Source organism: Diospyros lotus, chromosome 2 (genome assembly GCF_014633365.1).
Source record: "Diospyros lotus cultivar Yz01 chromosome 2, ASM1463336v1, whole genome shotgun sequence".
Lineage (NCBI taxonomy): Eukaryota > Viridiplantae > Streptophyta > Magnoliopsida > Ericales > Ebenaceae > Diospyros > Diospyros lotus.
In genome coordinates, this window is record NC_068339.1 from 10,029,373 (window position 1) to 10,048,289 (window position 18,917).

The 18,917-nt window shown below is 37.4% G+C and overlaps 4 protein-coding genes across 5 annotated transcripts in view; 3 read left to right on the plus strand and 1 right to left on the minus strand.

Moving 5' to 3' along the window:
* The window catches only part of LOC127794418 (protein CTR9 homolog), a 52,575-nt gene extending 46,528 nt beyond the window's left edge, over positions 1 to 6,047 (plus strand). The window contains exons 20-24 of the mRNA XM_052325475.1: positions 7 to 231; positions 1,242 to 1,508; positions 1,588 to 1,659; positions 5,234 to 5,554; positions 5,729 to 6,047. Coding sequence (XP_052181435.1) covers positions 7 to 231; positions 1,242 to 1,508; positions 1,588 to 1,659; positions 5,234 to 5,554; positions 5,729 to 5,905 — 1,062 coding nt within the window. The 3' untranslated portion in view covers positions 5,906 to 6,047. The remainder of the gene's footprint in view (positions 1 to 6; positions 232 to 1,241; positions 1,509 to 1,587; positions 1,660 to 5,233; positions 5,555 to 5,728) is intronic.
* Positions 6,048 to 7,282: 1,235 nt separating this feature from the next.
* LOC127794419 (growth-regulating factor 1) lies at positions 7,283 to 9,164 on the minus strand. 2 transcript variants are annotated; one of them, XM_052325476.1, is made up of 3 exons: positions 8,651 to 9,164; positions 7,969 to 8,410; positions 7,283 to 7,878 (listed from the first exon to the last, which is right to left on the minus strand). In XM_052325476.1, the coding sequence occupies exons 1-3, from the start codon at positions 8,865 to 8,867 to the stop codon at positions 7,470 to 7,472; spliced, it is 1,068 nt and encodes a 355-aa protein (XP_052181436.1). In that variant the 5' UTR covers positions 8,868 to 9,164; the 3' UTR covers positions 7,283 to 7,469. The 2 variants fall into 2 exon arrangements, with proteins under 2 accessions (XP_052181436.1, XP_052181437.1); XM_052325477.1 differs by having other exon boundaries at positions 7,283 to 7,869; positions 8,651 to 9,153.
* A 2,964-nt stretch (positions 9,165 to 12,128) lies between these two features.
* LOC127795707 (12-oxophytodienoate reductase 3) lies at positions 12,129 to 15,802 on the plus strand. Its single transcript, XM_052327560.1, has 5 exons — positions 12,129 to 12,358; positions 12,708 to 12,848; positions 12,959 to 13,089; positions 13,186 to 13,368; positions 14,754 to 15,802. Exons 1-5 carry the CDS (start codon positions 12,276 to 12,278, stop codon positions 15,413 to 15,415), a joined length of 1,200 nt encoding a protein of 399 aa, XP_052183520.1. The 5' UTR covers positions 12,129 to 12,275; the 3' UTR covers positions 15,416 to 15,802.
* Positions 15,803 to 17,999: 2,197 nt separating this feature from the next.
* Positions 18,000 to 18,917, plus strand: LOC127794024 (germin-like protein). The gene has a single exon (XM_052324883.1). It carries the CDS (start codon positions 18,031 to 18,033, stop codon positions 18,697 to 18,699), a length of 669 nt encoding a protein of 222 aa, XP_052180843.1. The 5' UTR covers positions 18,000 to 18,030; the 3' UTR covers positions 18,700 to 18,917.

Below are 18,917 nucleotides of genomic sequence, written 5' to 3' on the forward strand. Positions count from 1 at the left end.
TTGCAGTATCAGAATTGTTTGCGGAAGTTTTACTATGGCACAGACAGTCAAGTTCTTCTCTATCTAGCCCGTACTTATTATGAAGCTGAACAGTGGCAAGATTGCAAAAAGACTTTATTAAGAGCCATTCACTTGGCACCTTCAAATTACACACTGAAGTTTGATGCAGGTGTTGCAATGCAAAAGTTTTCTGCATCAACGCTACAAAAGCCAAAGAGGACTGTGGATGAGGTTAATAATGATGGAAACTTGTAGTTTTATTTTCTTTGTATTTTGCATAATTTAAAATTTGACCCTAAAATGCTGAAATTTATTTTTTATTGCATCTGCTTTGTATTCCCTCTGTGATGCTGATATCTGAGAACCTTTGACCTCTTCCTTCCTCCTCTCGTTGTTTCCATGCAGAATGTTCCAGAACGACAATGACAACATATTTGTTACTTTAGTGCTTTATTTTGCATGTTACTCATTGAGCATCTTCGTTGGTTTCTGATGTTTTATTTTGAGGGGGCAGTGCTTCTGCCATCTTTGTTTTCCTTTTATCTTGTATTTTCTAGGTTTCTCATGTCCAACTTAACATCTGTATGTGGCTGCTTACTTTATGAATGGTTTTAATTAGCTGGCTCGCACATTCTCCTGCATTCTGATTGTTAAAGAGTGTTGTTTGACTAACACCGTTAGATATGCATGCCAGTTAGGTAGGATGGATACAAAAACAGATATTTTTTTCACCTCTTTTAAAAGTATAAAAAACATGCATGCTTTTGGTGCATGATATTAAATGTGAAATATGGTGCTTTAGTCAAATCCATTCATTATGCGTGTTATTGAATAATAACTTGTGAAATGAGTGAAACAGAGTGTAAAATAAAATTTTGGAGCAGTTACATTTACACTATCTTTTTATTATTGTACATTTTGTGAAATAAATCTTTTAATGTTTGTTAATACATGTGCTATATCACAGATTTGTAATGAATGACAGATATTGGAAAAGCCCAGTTCTATATTGTTGGAATCTTTCTGGTTTTGATCTTGTGCTCTTTTTGCTGGATCCTACTGTTTATGTTCTGTGTTCTTTTGGTTGTCCCATGAATCAAGTGTAACGGTGTTTATGTTTATCCTTGTCAAAGAAACATCTTCATATCAAGTAAAACTGCGAATAATTCTAAACTATTTGATAGCCCCCCCTCCCCCTCCTTTCTCACACTTATACCTAGAAGTTTTATCTCACATGGCAGGTGCGGGCAACTGTAGCTGAGCTTAAGAATGCAGTTCGAATGTTTGGTCAGTTGTCTGTTGCGTCAAATCTTCATTTTCATGGGTTTGATGAGAAGAAAATTGATACCCATGTCAGTTATTGTAAGCACTTGCTTGAGGCTGCAAAAGTTCACTGTGAGGCAGCTGAGCGTGAAGAGGAGCAGAATCGGCAGCGTATAGAACTTGCACGCCAGGTTACACTGGCTGAGGAAGCCCGTCGGAAAGCCGAAGAACAAAGGAAATATCAGGTCTGGTGTTAATTTACTTTATTTATAGTGTACTAGTATCATTGTTGTCTTCTACCTCTCATTCTACTCTGGGAAACAGATGGAGAAAAGGAAACAAGAAGATGAACTAAAGAAAGTGATGCAACAAGAGGAACATTTAGAGCGTATAAAGGTAATTGTTGTTAACTATATCACTTGCAACATGGCCAATGTCTTTACTGGAAACCTGGATTTTAGGAGCATAGTTGTTTTTGTATTTTATTTTCTTATAATTATCATAGATTGTATAATCTTGTATTACAAAATCTTGGAATTTTACATTAAATTTTTGCACAAAAAGGTTTGAAACTATATGAAATTTTTTAGAGATTAGGCATGTGACATTTAATATTTATTTATATTACAGCCAAGTTGTTAAATGCACATTCCTGGTAGCTTTATGAAGGCACATCGCAGAAGCACTTGATGTTATTTGCAACTGCATGCATAAAATTTTGTAAATTGACATACATACATTAGTTACACAATGCACTTTAAAAAAAGTACTTGCAATAGTTTCAGCTATGTTTTATGTGCTTGTTTCTCGTAGTGGTTGACTATATTGTTTATGATGTGGCATATTTTATTCCTTGTGCATGTCATGAATTCCAACTAATAATTTGTTTGAGATGGAAAGTTATTTGGGTGCCTTCCAATGTGAAGGAAAAGTCAGCATACTGCTTAAAGCTAGAAGAAATGAATAAGTCTTGTTACAGTTCTAATTTTAATGAGGATACCTCACTAGGAATTTGTTTAAAACAGAAAGTTCTTAAGGTGCCTAAGAATGTGAAGGAAAAGTTAGCTTGTTGCTTAAATGCTAGGAGGAAAATAAGTCTTGTTATAGTTTAAATTTCTATTGAGGATACTTTGTGGAGGTTTCATCACCAGGCAAAAGGGAGTCTCCAACTCCATAGTCGATAGTTCTTCTGTAATTGAAAACCCAGTTTTTGGCATGCTGGCAAGACATCGCTTGCCACTTCAATAACATTCTCCCCCACTTTCGCTGGTCTAATACACCAAATGAAGACACTCACATGCTATAATGAATGAGACCATTCTCTCTCAGACACACTCACTGTTAAAAGCCAATGGATAGTATTATTACCATAACGTGTCCTTATTTCTCCATTATGTGGCATCATGACACTGAATGCAGCAACTCCTGCCTGTAGTTCACTTGAGGGAGTACCACAAACCAACCTTGAGAGTGGTTTACATGACACACTTAGGGGCTGTTCTCTTCGTGTTTCAATTTTCAGTTTTGAGTTTTGAATTCATTTTCAGTTTTGTTTTTTGAGTAACTGTTTTATATTATTGAAAACACGTTTTTTTTGTCTGTAGTGTTTTCTGCGTTTTGAAAATTTTGAGCGTGTTTGTGATGAAAGCAGTCAAACGCCTTTTTGTTGTTTTGAGTTTTCTTTATAAAATTTTTCCTTATTTTCGAAAATGCATTTTTGAAAATATAGAAGTAAACATGTTTTCATTATTTTGAAAAAATTGAAAACTGAAAATAGATTGAAAAAAGGAAAATGCTATTGGTACACTTTTGTGTACACCTTGGGCTACATAAAGGTGTACGGGTACCAATGACAAAAAAGCCTCTCATGAGGCGCGTGAAGGGCATGGTATTTTGGTCATAATACCCCTTTATATAGTTCAAGATGTACAAAATAGGTGTACATCTAGCATGATTCTTGAAAAAAACAAAGAGAATATGCCCTTACTCTTTCTTCCTCATGCTTGTCCTCGAACAGGAATCACTTGACTAGGAGCATGCAAGTGGTGGTTCATCCTTGGCTAAAGCCATGACAATCTCCACCACCCCAATACAATATTTGTTTCTCTACTTTCATTAACTTTGAGGACTTGTTCCATTGGCCCCTCATTAGCACATTTTGGTTTCCAGCTTTTATGCATTTTACTTGCTCAAATTCCTTATTTTTCTTTCTCTTGCTTTAGCTAACTTGACTCAAATTCCTTATATATATACCTTTAATCATTCTTTTTTCTTTTTCTTTTTTTTTTACTTCGGTGACATTTTCATAAGCTTTTGGCTTTCTTTGATTTATTTTTGGGCTAAAATATGCTTATTCAAGTGTTTTTTCATTGCAACATTTACTATAAGTCTTATAGCAAACTCTCTTAGTTCTAGTTTTTTCTTGTATCATTTTATTCCACTACCAAGATTATTTTTGGTTTGGAGTTTTTCCTGTCAATTCCCCTAGATTGTTTTTGCCTTATTTCCTATCAAGCCATCACAATCTACCATCCAATCTTTTCTACCACATATTTTGTTTTTTTGCGGGGGTTGGTTGAAAATAACTTTTATTTCTCCATCTAAATCCAATCTACCATCCAATCTTTTCAACCACACACTTTTGTTTTTTGTTTTCCACCAAGGGTGGGGGGTTGAAATTAACTTTTATTTCACCCTCTAAATCCTATCATTGGATTTTGGGGCTTTGTTTTGTATAGTTCTTCCTCATTTTTTTTGGTACGGACGTCAAAGACTATATTCCTATGCTAATTGGTTAGGTATTCTTTCGGTATAACTTTGCAATCCTGACAACATGAATGATCATCTTCTCTCATGAGTGGCCTATTTTGAGTAGTTGTAAACCAAGTGTTCATTCCTCTTCTTGGACCTAGTGTTAGATATGATGAGCTCATAAACATCATATCAAGCCTTAATCTCACTATACGAATTTGATGAATTTTAGCTTATCAATCATTTCTATTTATGGTCTCACCTTATGTAAGGACCTTAAAATATCAGATGTGAAGCTTTTCCTCATTATTTCTTTTTCTAAACCTATAACCTCCTTGTGCATCTCTATCCCCATTCAGCTGTCTACCTGCTTTGACCATTTAAGTCCCTTCCTATAATGAATTCTCTTCTCTAGGTATTCCATGCACTAACCCCTTGTAATCCCCTTCATTTTTTTTTTCTCTAATCTCCTAACCTAACTTGTGGTGCATTTGTAGTGACAAAACTTATACGTCAACCTGAGTTCACATAACACAGGTTCATTTTAGGAGGATAACAAGATTGCATTTAATTGAAAATGCATAAGATTCCATCAATTGTATTTTATAGATATAACTAATTTCTAATTAGTCTTTAAACGTGAAGGAATAAATAATCATCTTTCATTACATCCCATTTTTTATCTTTATCTCTCACACTTTTAAAGGGAAGGGGAAAGGGGTTCAGCCGTTCAGGTGGGGGCTTTGTTTTTCAGTAGAGTTCAGTCGAGGAATTTTCTTGGCAGCATTTAAATGGAAGATTTTTCTTTACTCTGCAAATTTAGCTGCTGCAATGGATATTGGGAATGCATGGTATTTCTCGCAATTCCATGTTGAGCACTTGCAATCTTGTGAAAGGATCCTGGTTTTTCAGTTTGAATTTTGACGTGTTTTGGAGTGATTTACGTTGTATTATGCAGATTGTGTACCCAGTAGGCAATAGTTATGATAGTACACTATGACTTGATGCCTTCCATGGTGAATTTTTCTCCTTTGGACAACTTTTACTGGCATCCCACTAAAAATACCTTTTGGAATTTTCTTTCAACTAATCTCCATCTCTCTTTCCAGACAGTGACCATCTATCTTCAGTGAATTTGGGACTTGCTTTATGTTTTTATATGTTTACCCCTGTGCATGTCTGGTGCCGAATTGTGGGATAAAATTATGTTTTTCTTTAGGAACAATGGAAGAGTAGCACTCCTGCCACCAAGCGGAAGGATAGGTCTCAGTTTGAAGACGAAGAAGGTGGGCACAGTGAGAAGAGGAGGAAAAAGGGGGGAAAGAGAAGAAAGAAGGACAAAGGCTCAAAGTCACGTTATGAGACCGATGAAGTAGAAGCTGATGTTATGGATGACCAGGAAGAAATGGAGGACGAGGATGCAAACATGAGCTACAGGGAGCCCTCTAATCAGATTAATCATCAAGGAGATCAAGGGGAAGAAGCTCAGGATCTACTTGCTGCAGCGGGGCTTGAAGATTCGGATGCTGAGGATGATATGGTAATCTCTTGTGTGTGGTTACGTTCATGTGTTAATTGAATTTGCATTCCAGTTTGGGTGAATTGAATTTGCATTCCTGTTTGGGGCAGTGCATTATCATGATGATGCTTCTAACAGCATCTCAAATTGTAGCATGTTTTTCTGAAGCTCTTAATGTTGTGTTCGTGGCTGAAGGTTCCACCATCAAATTCAAATCGGCGTAGGCGCGCATGGTCAGAATCAGAGGACGATGAGCCACAACAGAGGCAACCACAATCCAGCCCTAACGGGGATAACTCTGCTGAGATGCAGCTAAGTGATGGGGAAGTCGGGGGGGAAGATGGCAGCCTAAATGCTGACGAGGATGACTGAGTAAAAATGCTCAAAAAAAGTCACTGTGCTAGGGGTAACACTGATCAGCAGTTTTTTTGTCCAATCCAATGTAATGTGAATTTTTTTTTGTAATTTTAAAAAAAGGAACAACATTCTTAATTTTAAGGCACCTTGCTTCAAAGGCGACCAGCTGTGTAATTTACCTGCAAGGAGGAAAAAAAAAAAGCCATCAGAATATCTGGCTAAGCATCCTGGGATTCCTCAATGTTTTATAGTTACTGGGTTTTAAGAGGGGCTTTTAGGCTCCGTTTGGAACAAACCTGAGCTTGATTTAAATACAAGTGGGAAAGATGAGAAAAACAAAGAAGAAGGTGAGAAAGTGGTGGTGTGGTCTTACAAGATTCAGCTGACAGAAACAGAGACAGTGGCAGAGGACAGAGACACAGGTAGCTTTACATATGGTGTGGGTTTGTGGCAGTCTGAAACAACAGTAGTACGTTGAATGGGGCTTCCAAAATGGCAAAGTGGGATGGGTGCTTTGCTTAATCAAAGTCTGCAACAGACTCAGTCTGGGTGCTGTCCTGCCCACACGCAAGCTCCATTTCATCCCCCTCCCTTCTGAATTTTTGTTTGTAAAATGCTATTGGTACATCTATTTTGTATATCTTGAGTTACATAAAGGAATATTATGACAAAAAACTCCTTCATGAGGCGTATAGAGACGCGTGAGGCGCAGGATATTTTGATCATAATATCTTCTTATGTAGTTCAAGATATACAAAATGAGTGTACATCTAATATGATTCTGACAAATCTCAAATGGATGCACTTCACATCACTAGCCTCATTTTCTACCATTGCTCAGCTCATCATCTCCATCCATCGCACCACTGACCGCAATATTCCCATCTCATCCAAGTAGAGTTGAGATTTCTTCATGTATTTACCCAACGGGCGTGATTTGTTAATTGTTGCACGTGTAGTGCGATTAATGGGTATACAAGGGAAGTATGGGCAAAGCAAAGTTTTTCTGCAGTGATCAACTTTTTCTCACGAGATTTTCTTGTTTGGTGGTGATGTTCAGAGGGCAACAACACTTCTATTTTCTTAAGCTATTGCTTGTATAGAATTTGGCAAGCCATTGGGTCCCTCATTTTTAGACTAATCAGAGCACATACTATTGGTTGAAAGCAACCACGGGAAAACCCAGTACATGTCAGAGGATGTCAGCTTCCAACAAAAGCCAAAAACCCATAGAAAAAAACCAATATCCGGTGAGGGCCTTGGTGTTAAAGTGTGAACCATTCAAGACAACACGTCAAGAAATGATAAGGATAGGAATGGGATCAGGAGAGCAAAACATCTTTGAATTAATGCAGTGCAGATGCATACTTGAGCTTAACTACAAAGAAGGCAAAAGTAAAAGAGCAGTTTTTTAAGCTTTCCACGCCCCCATACAGAAGTGAATATACATATATATATATATATCACACGTATATGGACAGCAAGAGGAGAAAAAGCAACGAATGACCCACCGCCTTGCTCTGCTGCAAGTACTCGTCTGGCTTTTGGTTCAGAAACCCACCACACAAAAAGCCATTTATCAATCACCACTTTGGGTCAGGAAGAAGTCATGTGAGGAAGAGCTTGGTATGGAAATTGAGAGCTGGGTAGTTAGAACCGGCACATAGCTTGAAGACTTGTCCTCAGAATCAGCCCACGAATCCTTGTTCTTGGGCCATTCATCGATGAAATGGTGCATTACTTTATGGGGTCTATCATCCTCACCACCACCCAGTAGACTGAAATGCTGCTCTTGCTCTTGTTTTGAGCCATGATCATCACTGAATCCTTGGAGCTGCAAGAAAGGGTACCCATTCTGTGAATCAGACCAAGCCCTCCCTTTCAGATGGGCCAGTGAAGAATTATTCATGACCAATGGTGTCAGCTGCCAAGCACCTTCCGTTGAAGAACCAGGCCCCTCTTTCATCCCACCTCCACTCCTGCTTTTTCTTGCCATTACAGAAAAAAGATCAGCCATAAAAAAATATTTACCGTAACACAAACAAATTAAGTACCTATAAAATAAAAAAAGAACAGACCTGCAGTAGTAATCTTTGTCTGGTTTAGTGGCGGCGCCTTCTTGAGGGGAAAAATCAACCAGATGAGGCCTTGAGGAAGAAGATGAATAGGGATAAGGGAAAGGGTGGTGGTGGAGATGAGAAATAGGATGATAACCAGGGTGGCTATGGTGGTGGGTGGAAGGGTTTGGGGAGATTGATGATGAGATGGGTGTTGCTGTAGAAGTTGGAGTTTCTAACAGGTGATTGATGGTTGAAGTGGTTGAAGTTGAAGTTGTTGTTGGCATAGCTTCCACAGGCTTTCTTGAACGGTTTCTGCCTCTGTGCATGTGTCTCTCACAGTACTTGGAATCTGGATACGCTTCCTTTGAGCACCTCCACTTCTTCCCATCTGTTCTCCTGCACCTCCCTGGCTCTGGATCGATTTTCCTCCCTAAACCCACCGGGTAACAGTTCCACCCCACTGAACCCACAAATCAAATTAAACCAACCCCAGCATTTCCCAAATCAGCATAAATTCATGGATTCACAAATGCGCACACACAGACACGCACAAAGAATATAGAGAAATACACTCCAAGGTATACAGTATACCTCATCTTATTTCAAACCTTTCTTTACAAAGAGAGTACACACATAGATTTCTAGACCTAGTAGTGAGAATCATACACACACACAGATATAGTGGAGTAATAAGACTTACTGGGTTGAGGTTGTTGAAAGATGAAGTTTGAGGAGAGGGAGGACTCCAAGCTTGTCTTGACTGTGAAGATGAGATCAGGAGGGATGGGTGTGCCAGATATTATGTACTTCAAGATGAGAGCTTGGTGCTCAAGTTCTTGCCACTGGGAATCAGTGAAAGGGAACCTGTAATTTCTTCCACTACTCATCACTGCGGAGGAAGAATGAGAAAAACCCATGAAAGAGAAGAAAACAGATAGAGCAGAAAAGGCCAAACGAAAAAGAAAGGGAAGGGAGGTTAAGGAGGGAGGTTGGTTTGTTTAGTCTTTTAGATCCCTCCCATTGTAGCATTAGTAGCAGGTATATTTATTGACCATTTGGGCTGCAGAATCTGCTGTACATGGCTAAAAACTAATGGTTCTGATCATACCTCCCTCTCTCTCTCTTGCTCTGAGAGAGAAAGATTGTACTATACTGTGTGGTGGTAAGTAATACAATACGATGACTGCACCTCCCTCTCTCTCTCTCTGGTGTCTGTGCTGCAACAAATGCCTTTGTGGCAGCCCTTGTCTCTGACACCTATCTATACGGAAACCCATAAACTTATAAATGGGGAAGAGTTATTATTATATTTCATCATGCAGCAGGTGGAGCCTGAACTCTCTCTCTCTGGGTGCCGGGATAATCAATCAGTAAGCAAGATAGTACGGTTTCTGCTTTTACTGCTCTACTTCTCCTTCCCTCAACTTTTACTTTCTTCCTTTCATCTCTGTGACTTTAGCTCAGGCTAGTCAGACTCACTCTTCCCATTTACTTTTTCTGACCTTTTCTCAGCTCTAGCTCCAGGGTTTGTTGACATACACACATATTCATGTTATATATTATGTGATACGTAAAGCGCTTCATATTAATTATTTTTTTTATCTTTATTTTACGAAATTTTTTATTTTGAAATAGTTTTGGAACTTTGAGAGTTGAGATAGGAAGAACACCTAATATAAAATCTTGTCATTTTAAAGATTAATTAATATTATAAATGTTGTATCTGGTTAAAATAAGGTGCTACAGATGATGATATATGTCTGTATGTATGTATGCATAGGGGTTATTGTTGGTGTTAGATTAGACTGCTGATTTTGTTTGGTTGCAATCAAACTGACATGCACTGTGTTTGCTGGAGTTGGCAGTGGGCTGTGGTACTCAGTCAGTCCTTGGGGCTGTCCCCCCTGCAGGCTCCTACACATGCAAACCACCTGCTTGATCCTTAGTCCTGAGTGACTTTATTTCTTAATTTCCTCATTTATTTTATTTTTTTGTTTTCCTACCAACCAAACCCTAAGCTTAGGCAGGCTTCTCCCCCAGCTCCCAATCCCATGAATGTTGCGTTGATTTTGTGGCGTGAATGGCAAGTGCCCGCCCTCCCTACACAGTGGTCCAAAGTTGGAAGATGAAATCAACCCCAGCTTGGATTTGGACCACACCCACCCCCCATTGAATTCAATTTTTGCCAGCAACATTAATTTATAATATTAACTAAGGGTACACGACGGAATAGGATTGGCAGGAATGGGGACTGTGCAAACATTCACACCCAAATTTAATTTAATCTCAGAGGCAGAGCTGTTTGTTTACCCACCTAATTCACCCATAAGGCTGAAGTCCCTGCACTGCACCACCCCCACTCATACAACACAACCAAACTATGAATTGGGCAACACAATCCCTATTCATTTTTAACCGAGGAACAAAACACAATCAGAATTCAGAACAAGCAAGCCATGGCATGGACACTGGGCAGACCCCCACAAAGCTAAAATAAGACTATAAGCTGCTGCTACGGCAAAAATGAATGAAAAGCGAAGACTCTAGGTTAGCACCCACCAAAGTAAGTAGCCCTTTCAGCACAACTTAATTTGTTTATTTTTAAAATGAAATCTCAATTCAACTAAAACTATATATAAATTGAGTGCATATTTGTATTCCTATTTCTTTTCTAATACCCATATCCATGTACCCCTATTCGGTAATACTTCTACTGGGTAACATATCCAATAATATGAATTTGGACTGGGCTTGGATTTTGACGTTTTTGGGTTAATCATCTTTGAAATATAATTGGGCCTACATTTTAATCTCAGCCCAGCCAACCCATCAAAGTCTACATTCTCTAGCCCTGCAAAATATCTATGCCCAGCCCACATTTCTAGCCTGTCCAGAAAAAAATGTTCTTGGCATTTATTTTCCTTGCCCAAAAAAAATTAAAAGGGTCCATTGTAAAAAAAAAAAAAAAAAAACCCCTTTGATCATATTTTAATCATGTATTAAATTTTTATTTTTTAATACTACAATCAAATTTTAAATTTATTTCAAATTTGTATTCTCATCTGTTTTTTTGTTAAAATACTCTTTTTAATTAATTGTTGATGTATTCTTCTCACTTAACTTAAATAATATGACTCTAGAAAAGTTTTTCATTAAGAAAAAGATTTTAAAACAAAAGTAATAATCTTGAATGTGATACATTCTCACTTTGTAAAAGACACCAAGTTCATAGGTAGCATCACCTAAAATTTTAGTTCGGATTTATTGGGTTTAGTTGATATTTCACACATCTTTGTTCCACCAGTTTTTTCAAAGCTTACCATTTAATTGGGAATGACAAACTAACAATTAATTAAAAGTGTAATTTAAAAAAAATTAAAAATTGATACATGATAAAAATTAAAAAGCGAGTCTTTGTTTAAGTAAAGACTAGATGGGTGATATGCAAAAAATAAAAGTTTTTAAGTAAAAATTTATTATATGACAGTTGATATGTTAACTGTTTAAATTTTAATTTTAAAAATAAAATAAGTTTTAATATAATAATAAAATTAAATATTATTTAAAAATAATGAGTTTAAAATTTATTAATATAGTTATTATTTATTTTTAAAATAAAATATATAAAAATATCTTAAAAAGACTTTATTACTAAGATTTTATAACACTAAAATTTAATATTTAATTATAGAATAATAATATAAATAAAGAGCTTGAATGGTATATACTCGATTGAATCTACAAAGAGAACCACAAATATATTTCTCTTCAAGCAATTTGGGGTAATGAATAATGAATATGACCACTATATTTTTTCAATAATTATGCACCAAATAACGTTTGTTAAAGTAAGATAATATTATATTAAGGTAATTTATTTATAAAATTTAAAATAATTTATTTAAAGGAAAAGAGATAAATTTATCTAAAAAATCTTTAACATAACAAATTACATAATTTTTTTAAAAAAATTTAATAAATATAATAAAAAAAATATTTTTATTTAAAATATTTTTTATATCTTATTTTTTTATTTATATCTTAATTAACAAAATAATGATCACTCACGTTCCTCACTAGACCCACCACCGACTCCAAGCGCACCTTGGCTGGCCGACCACTATCTTATTCGCATCCACGGCGGCAGAAGTCATAGAGCTAAAAGCACGAGCTTCACATGGCTCAATAGTCGCTCGCCTGGAATCTTTCCTTTAAAGTGCCTTTCCCTTGCCCTTAAATTATTGACTCACTGCCTCTTACTCTGTTTCTCCCCGCTGCCCCGTCTTCGATCTGCATCGACACTCTCTCTTGCGAGCAGCCAAATAATGGGCGGACCGACGGCCTCCGATGACGGTGCTCCGGGCCTCTTCTCGCCCTACAAGATGGGCAACTTCAGCCTCTCCCACAGGTCAGTCCGCTTGTCTCTTTGTTTTCTTCTCCTCTTCGCTACATCGATCGCCGCCCGGTCTTTCTCCTTTTCTCGCAAATTTAATCGCAGTGTTTAGAGAAACACTTTATAGAACCTACAGTTAACGAGAGAGATCGTTTTAAGCGAAGACGGAGAGACCGTTTTGATTTTGTCCCGTAGCACCCAAGCAAATTTCCCTTTTCTACCAACGTAGTGACCTAATTCTGGAGCGTAACTTAGATTTGGGGATCGTCGAGCTCAGGAAAATCAATTTGTACTAGTTATCTTTGATCAATTTGGACGATTAGTAACAGGATGTGGACTTGTTGGCTCGGTTCATTTGCGGCAGGGTGGTTCTGGCGCCGATGACCAGATGCAGAGCAATTAATGGGATTCCGCAGCAAGCCCATGTCGACTACTACACCCAAAGATCCACCCCCGGTGGCTTTCTCATAACCGAAGGCACCCTGATCTCTCCCACAGCCGCCGGGTATATCTATCTAATCTAAATCACTAACATACCAAGCCTGTCTTTTATACTACTAGCTATGGTGTCGGTTACGTGAATGAATCTAACTCCTTTTGGCGATGGGGGACCAGGTTTCCACATTGCCCCGGAATCTACACCAAGGAGCAGGTGGAAGCGTGGAAGACAGTAGTGGATGCGCTCCACGCAAAGGGGGCGGTTGTATTCTGTCAACTGTGGCACGTTGGCCGTGCTTCACACCATGGTAAGAAGCCAGATTCATCGATCCAGTACTGGCTTGCTGTTTATCTAAAGAGTAAAGACCCATCTTTCTATATTTGACTTGTAATTTGGCATTCAGTGTACCAGCCTGGTGGGGCTGCACCCATCTCGTCTACTAGCAAGCCCATATCCAAGAGGTGGAGAATACTAATGCCGGATGGGACACATGCCACTTATCCCAGCCCCCGCCCCTTGTCTGCCTATGAGATACCGGATGTAGTGGATCGCTATCGCCAGGCTGCTGTAAATGCTATTCAAGCTGGTTAGTTTCGTCTTACCCCTTTACTACAACTTCTCATACAGGTTCATTATCATATGTTCTTGTCATGCAAATTATACCATAAATTGAAATCTGTGAGATTTCCGTCTTTAACATTATATATATATATATATCTATTGATTCCCACAACAAATGAATTCAAGAAATTAAGTATTGGTTTCTGAAACTGTTAGAAAAGTAATTGTAAAAAAACATCTTATTTTTAGTAAATGATACAAGTTTTTCTTTTTTTTCCTTTGCTAATTACAAAATCTTCAAAAAAATAAAAATAAAAATAAAAAACACAGAAACAAATATATTTTCAAATCTTTAGAGTTTTTAGTATAAATTAAGATTAGTGACAATATATATATATATATATATAACAAAAGTACGATAACTATTAACTGGTGACAAACTAGAGTTGTATGACTGTGACTTGGCATCGGCTCGCCATTCCTACTATATATACAACATTATCCCATGCAATAAACTATAACAAAAATAGTGTACACTAACAATAGTCTTCAGAAACACAGTGCCTCAAAACAGTTCCTAAGCACCCAATGTGAAAGATTACAACCTATGAAACAGACTTTCTCACCTAGGTATCCTTTATTGTGGTAAACAGTGGTATTTTATTCCCGAGTAACGTTCAGTCTGGTCCTGGTATCCCTCTCCTGGTAGCCCCTTCCCGAATGAAGAATATGGATCCTCAGACATCAGTTCATGGATCTCTGTCTCAAGTTCAAGTTACATGAGCTACTTTAGAACTTTCACCTGTAAGATGAGTGGCCTTCTCATGCTCTATATATTCATATCACATATGGACGAGCAATCAAACATTTTCATTTATTATTTAATTGAATGATTAACCTTTTTGAAATTAAATCCCTGATCACTTGAATATCAAGGGACCCATTGAGGGACCATAAATGGATCTTTTCTTTCATGAGTTTAGAAGAAGGGAAAAAGTTCAATACTTAAGGATCAGAATGTCATGAACAATTTTAGGCCATTCCATATGCACATGAATTTGAATTTGACTTTTATCCTCGAGGAGACCTTTTTTTATAATTTTTGTCTTTGAAACATTGCGCATAACGTATGGGTTCTTTATGGGCATTGCTGATATTCGAACTTGGATGTAACTAATGAACAATTATCATGTCTAAGATAGCATAGCAGTGTTAAGATAGGACTTCTGAGTTGTGGTATTCTCCATTACCCCAAAATGCCTTCTCCTTGTACTTTTATTTATTTATTCTTTTTTTTTTTTTTAGGTTTTCTACCTGACCCCCATATTCTTCTTCTCCATTTTTTTTCTGGGTCCTAACATCCACCGTATATTATCAGTATTATGCACATAACGAATGTACAATGTGCAGGTTTTGATGGCATTGAGATTCATGGGGCTCACGGTTACCTCATTGACCAGTTCTTGAAGGATGGAATAAATGGCAGGACGGATGAGTATGGTGGTTCACTCGCAAACCGATGCAAATTGATAATGCAGGTGGTTCAAGCAGTCGTTGCAGCCATAGGCGCAGATCGTGTTGGTGTCCGAATTTCACCAGCCATTGATCACCTTGATGCGACGGACTCTGACCCGCTTAACCTGGGCCTTGCAGTGATCGAAAGACTCAACAAGCTCCAGCACGTCTTGGGCTCGAGGCTCGCCTACCTCCATGTAACTCAGCCTCGATACACAGCTTACGGGCAAACAGAATCGGGTCGACAAGGCAGTGAAGACGAGGAAACCATGTTAATGAGGACCTGGAGAAGGGCGTACCAGGGAACATTCATTTGCAGCGGTGGGTTCACTCGGGAACTGGGAATACAAGCCATCGCTGAAGGCGACGCGGATTTGGTCTCGTACGGCCGACTTTTCATCTCAAACCCAGACTTGGTTCTGAGATTCAAAGTGAATGCACCTCTGAACAAGTACATTAGAGCGACGTTCTACACGCAGGATCCCGTCATCGGCTACACAGACTACCCCTTTCTGGGCGCCGGTAGCGAGACCCATGGACCATTGTCGCGCTTGTAGTTGGGACAATTAGCCAGGACCGCGAGGAACTGCTGCAATGGCAATTATTGTTGTATTATTTCTCTCTCAACTAAACTAGTCGTGAGAGGAGGGAGGGAGGGAGGGAGGCACATAGATAATTTTGTGCCTACTGTTGGTAATTTGGTATTGTAATTGAAGTATATCTAAGGGCCCTAGGTTTATCAATTGTCTTGTTTAAGAGGCATTTTATACGAATATATGTATTTATCACTTTAATAAGTCTTAAATTAATGCACGTGTTATTATTAGGGTCATTCTAGATGGTGGGTGAGCTATTCTCTGGTCTGGTCTGGTCTGGGCATTCCTAATCCTCGAGGAGACTGATAAATGTGACTTTTTGTGAGCTTTTTTCATTCCCCCCCCCCCCCCCCCAAAAAAAAAAAAAACAATTGGATATAATATTCTAGATTAATGCTATATATCAATCTTATTTTTCTGGTTAGTTGATAAGGTTAAAATCATTTACATTAATTAATTTATATATGACACGTGGGCCACGAGGGAGGGGCCCACCAGTTAATTACACACGTGCCGCCACCTTCAGGTAAAAGTAAAACGTCAGTCAGGTGCCGTGCCGTGCCGTGCCATATTGAACTCCCCCTTGGTTTTAATTATTAAAATATTTTTGCAACGCGCCTTTACTACTCCTCAGTCGTCGTTACACATTTAGGCCATGGATCAAACGTGTTGACTAATTATTACAATACACTATTGGATTGTTTGGATATTTATTATTTCTCTGGTTTTGACTTATTCTTTGCTAAGTGTAAACTTGGCTCAACTAATTGCTTTCAATTGAAAAAAAAGAAAAAAGAAAAAAGAAAAAAGAAAAAAAAAATGTGTTTCCTTTACATAAGTAATTATTAAAACTATGATATGAGAAACAAATATTATAACATGTAATTTTTCATATATTGATATAAAATAAAATAGTAAAGACATAAGACATAATTTTTTGAATTTTTGATATACAATATTTTTTGCTTAAAGATATTTTTACTTAAAAATATATATTTTTATCTCAAAACAAATAGATTTTAGTTTTAAATAATTATTTAAATACTTAGGGGGCGTTTGTTAATCAAGATAAGAGGGAGAAAAGGTTAAATATGAGAAGCATTCCGGATGTTTGGTATTTTCAACGTGTTTATTAATCTTATCTGACCATTTCCAGAAAAGGCCTCACGTGACCTCTTATCTCCCCCTTTCAAGATAAATTTATCCGACCTCCCCCCTCGGATAAATTTATCTTGCTCTTTTAAGATAAGGCTGAATTACTTATCTGCCCCTTGTAAGATAATTAATGTCATTTAGTGCATTTTAAATATTTAAATTTATTAAAAAATCTTATTTATTTAACTCTTATAATTAATATTTTTTAATATATTTTTAAATTATTATATATTTTGACAATTTTTTAAATTTAAATGACATTATTCATTTCATTGATTTTTAAAATTTAAATTTCTCTCTCTATATATATTTTATTTAACTCTTTTTAAATTTATTTTTGACATGAATTTGAAAAATAAAATATTATTTTTAATTTTAATCCTAATTTTTTTGACAATTCATATTAATCATAAAATACTATTTTAATTATAAATTTGATAATAGGGATATTTTGGTAAAAAAAACCCTTATCTTGGTGCTTATCATATGTATTAACAAACACATGGAAAGAAAAAATATAATTATCAGTGAATTCTAAAAAATTTAACAAACAGTCTGATAGAAATCTTGGAATGCTTCCCGGCGTTATCTTGATCATTCCATATCTTGATCCGGAAAGCATCCCAATCTTATCTTGAAACCACCTTATCTTGCTCATTTTAACAAACGCTCCCTTAGTGAATACCAGTATCGTTTTTTTTTATATCTATAACTCAACAAAAAAAAATGTGAACTAGACATTTATTTCATATACTTTTGACATTAATAAATATATAATACACTCAAATACTAAATATTACTTTTATTAATATTATTTTCACCGCAACAACACAAAACAACGCGTCAACACCAAAAAAACAAATCTTCAATCGATAGTGGATCACAAAATATTTTTCTCTAGTGGAACTAACAACTATGACATGCATATTTTTTTTTACAATAGTGATGGATTTTGGCAAGCAACGACGGCGGTAGATTCCTTTGAACCAAAATCGTATGGCATATGCGATCTCTATAGAATTATTAATATTTTGTAAAAGATAGAAAAACAAAGAAATTAAAATGCAAGTCAGACTAAAAATATTAATATTAATTTTCATAAGAATAAAAATGCAAGTTATATATGTTGTCTAGTTATAATTGGGTGGTTGCACCTGCCACTGCATGCATGCTTCCCCATGAGAAAATAATTATACAACGAAAAGCTAATTACGTTAACCAGACTAAGTCTCCCATTCAAATCTTAATTGTAGGCATGCATGCACATATATGCAGCAGACAAGCTAGATGGCTAGCTATGTCCTGCCCCTTATCTTATCCTAAAATTATATATAATTAATTAATTAATGTCTCGGCATCATCCTATATATATATATATATATATATACGTGACTGGAGCACACCTTCCCTTACACAGATCGATGGAATCAAATTCAAACTCAAACCCCATTAAGATGTTTCTCCCAATCCTCTTCATCATCTCTTTCCTTGTCTTCTCTTCTTCCCAAGCTTCGGTGCTCGACTTCTGTGTTGCAGACCTATCACTCCCCGATGGACCTTCAGGCTACTCTTGCAAGGACCCCAATAAAGTTACCGTCGATGACTTTGTTTACTCCGGCTTGGCCAGCCCCGGCACCATCTCAAACCTCACCAAGTCTGCCACATCCACCGCCTTCGCCGACCAGTTCGTGGGGCTGAATGGGCTCAGAGTCTCCATGGCCAGGGCTGACCTCGAGGTGGGCGGCGTTGTGCCCCTGCACAGCCACCCCGGAGGGTCGGAGATCGCATTCGTCGTCTCCGGAACGATCACCGCCGGGCTGATATCTACAACGGCGAACAAAGTTTACGTCAAGACCCTGAAGAAGGGGGAGATGATAGTTTTCCCGCAAGGGTTGCTGCATTTTTTTGTGAATTCCGGGAACAGGAAAGCTCTTGTGCTGGTGAGCTTCGGCAGCTCGAGTCCCGGCCTCCAGTTCGTTAATAATGCCTTGTTTGGGAACGATTTGCCGACAGAGTTGTTGGCGAAGGCGACCGTGCTTGATGCTGCGGAGATCAAGAAGCTCAAGGCCCTCGTTGGGGGCTCCGGTTAAGGCCCTCTTCTCTATTGTTGCTGCTATCATTTAATATACCCAAAACAATAAGCATATCTCTGTTGTTGTGATGATATAATAATTTTCATTTCATTTCATTTTAAATGCAAATGTTGTTAAGGCCCCTTGTAACTGCCGTCAGCCTCTTCTTGTTGCAATTAATGCATGCGCGCGAGCAATCTACCCAATAACTGTATGCAAATGCTTTATTTTCTTGA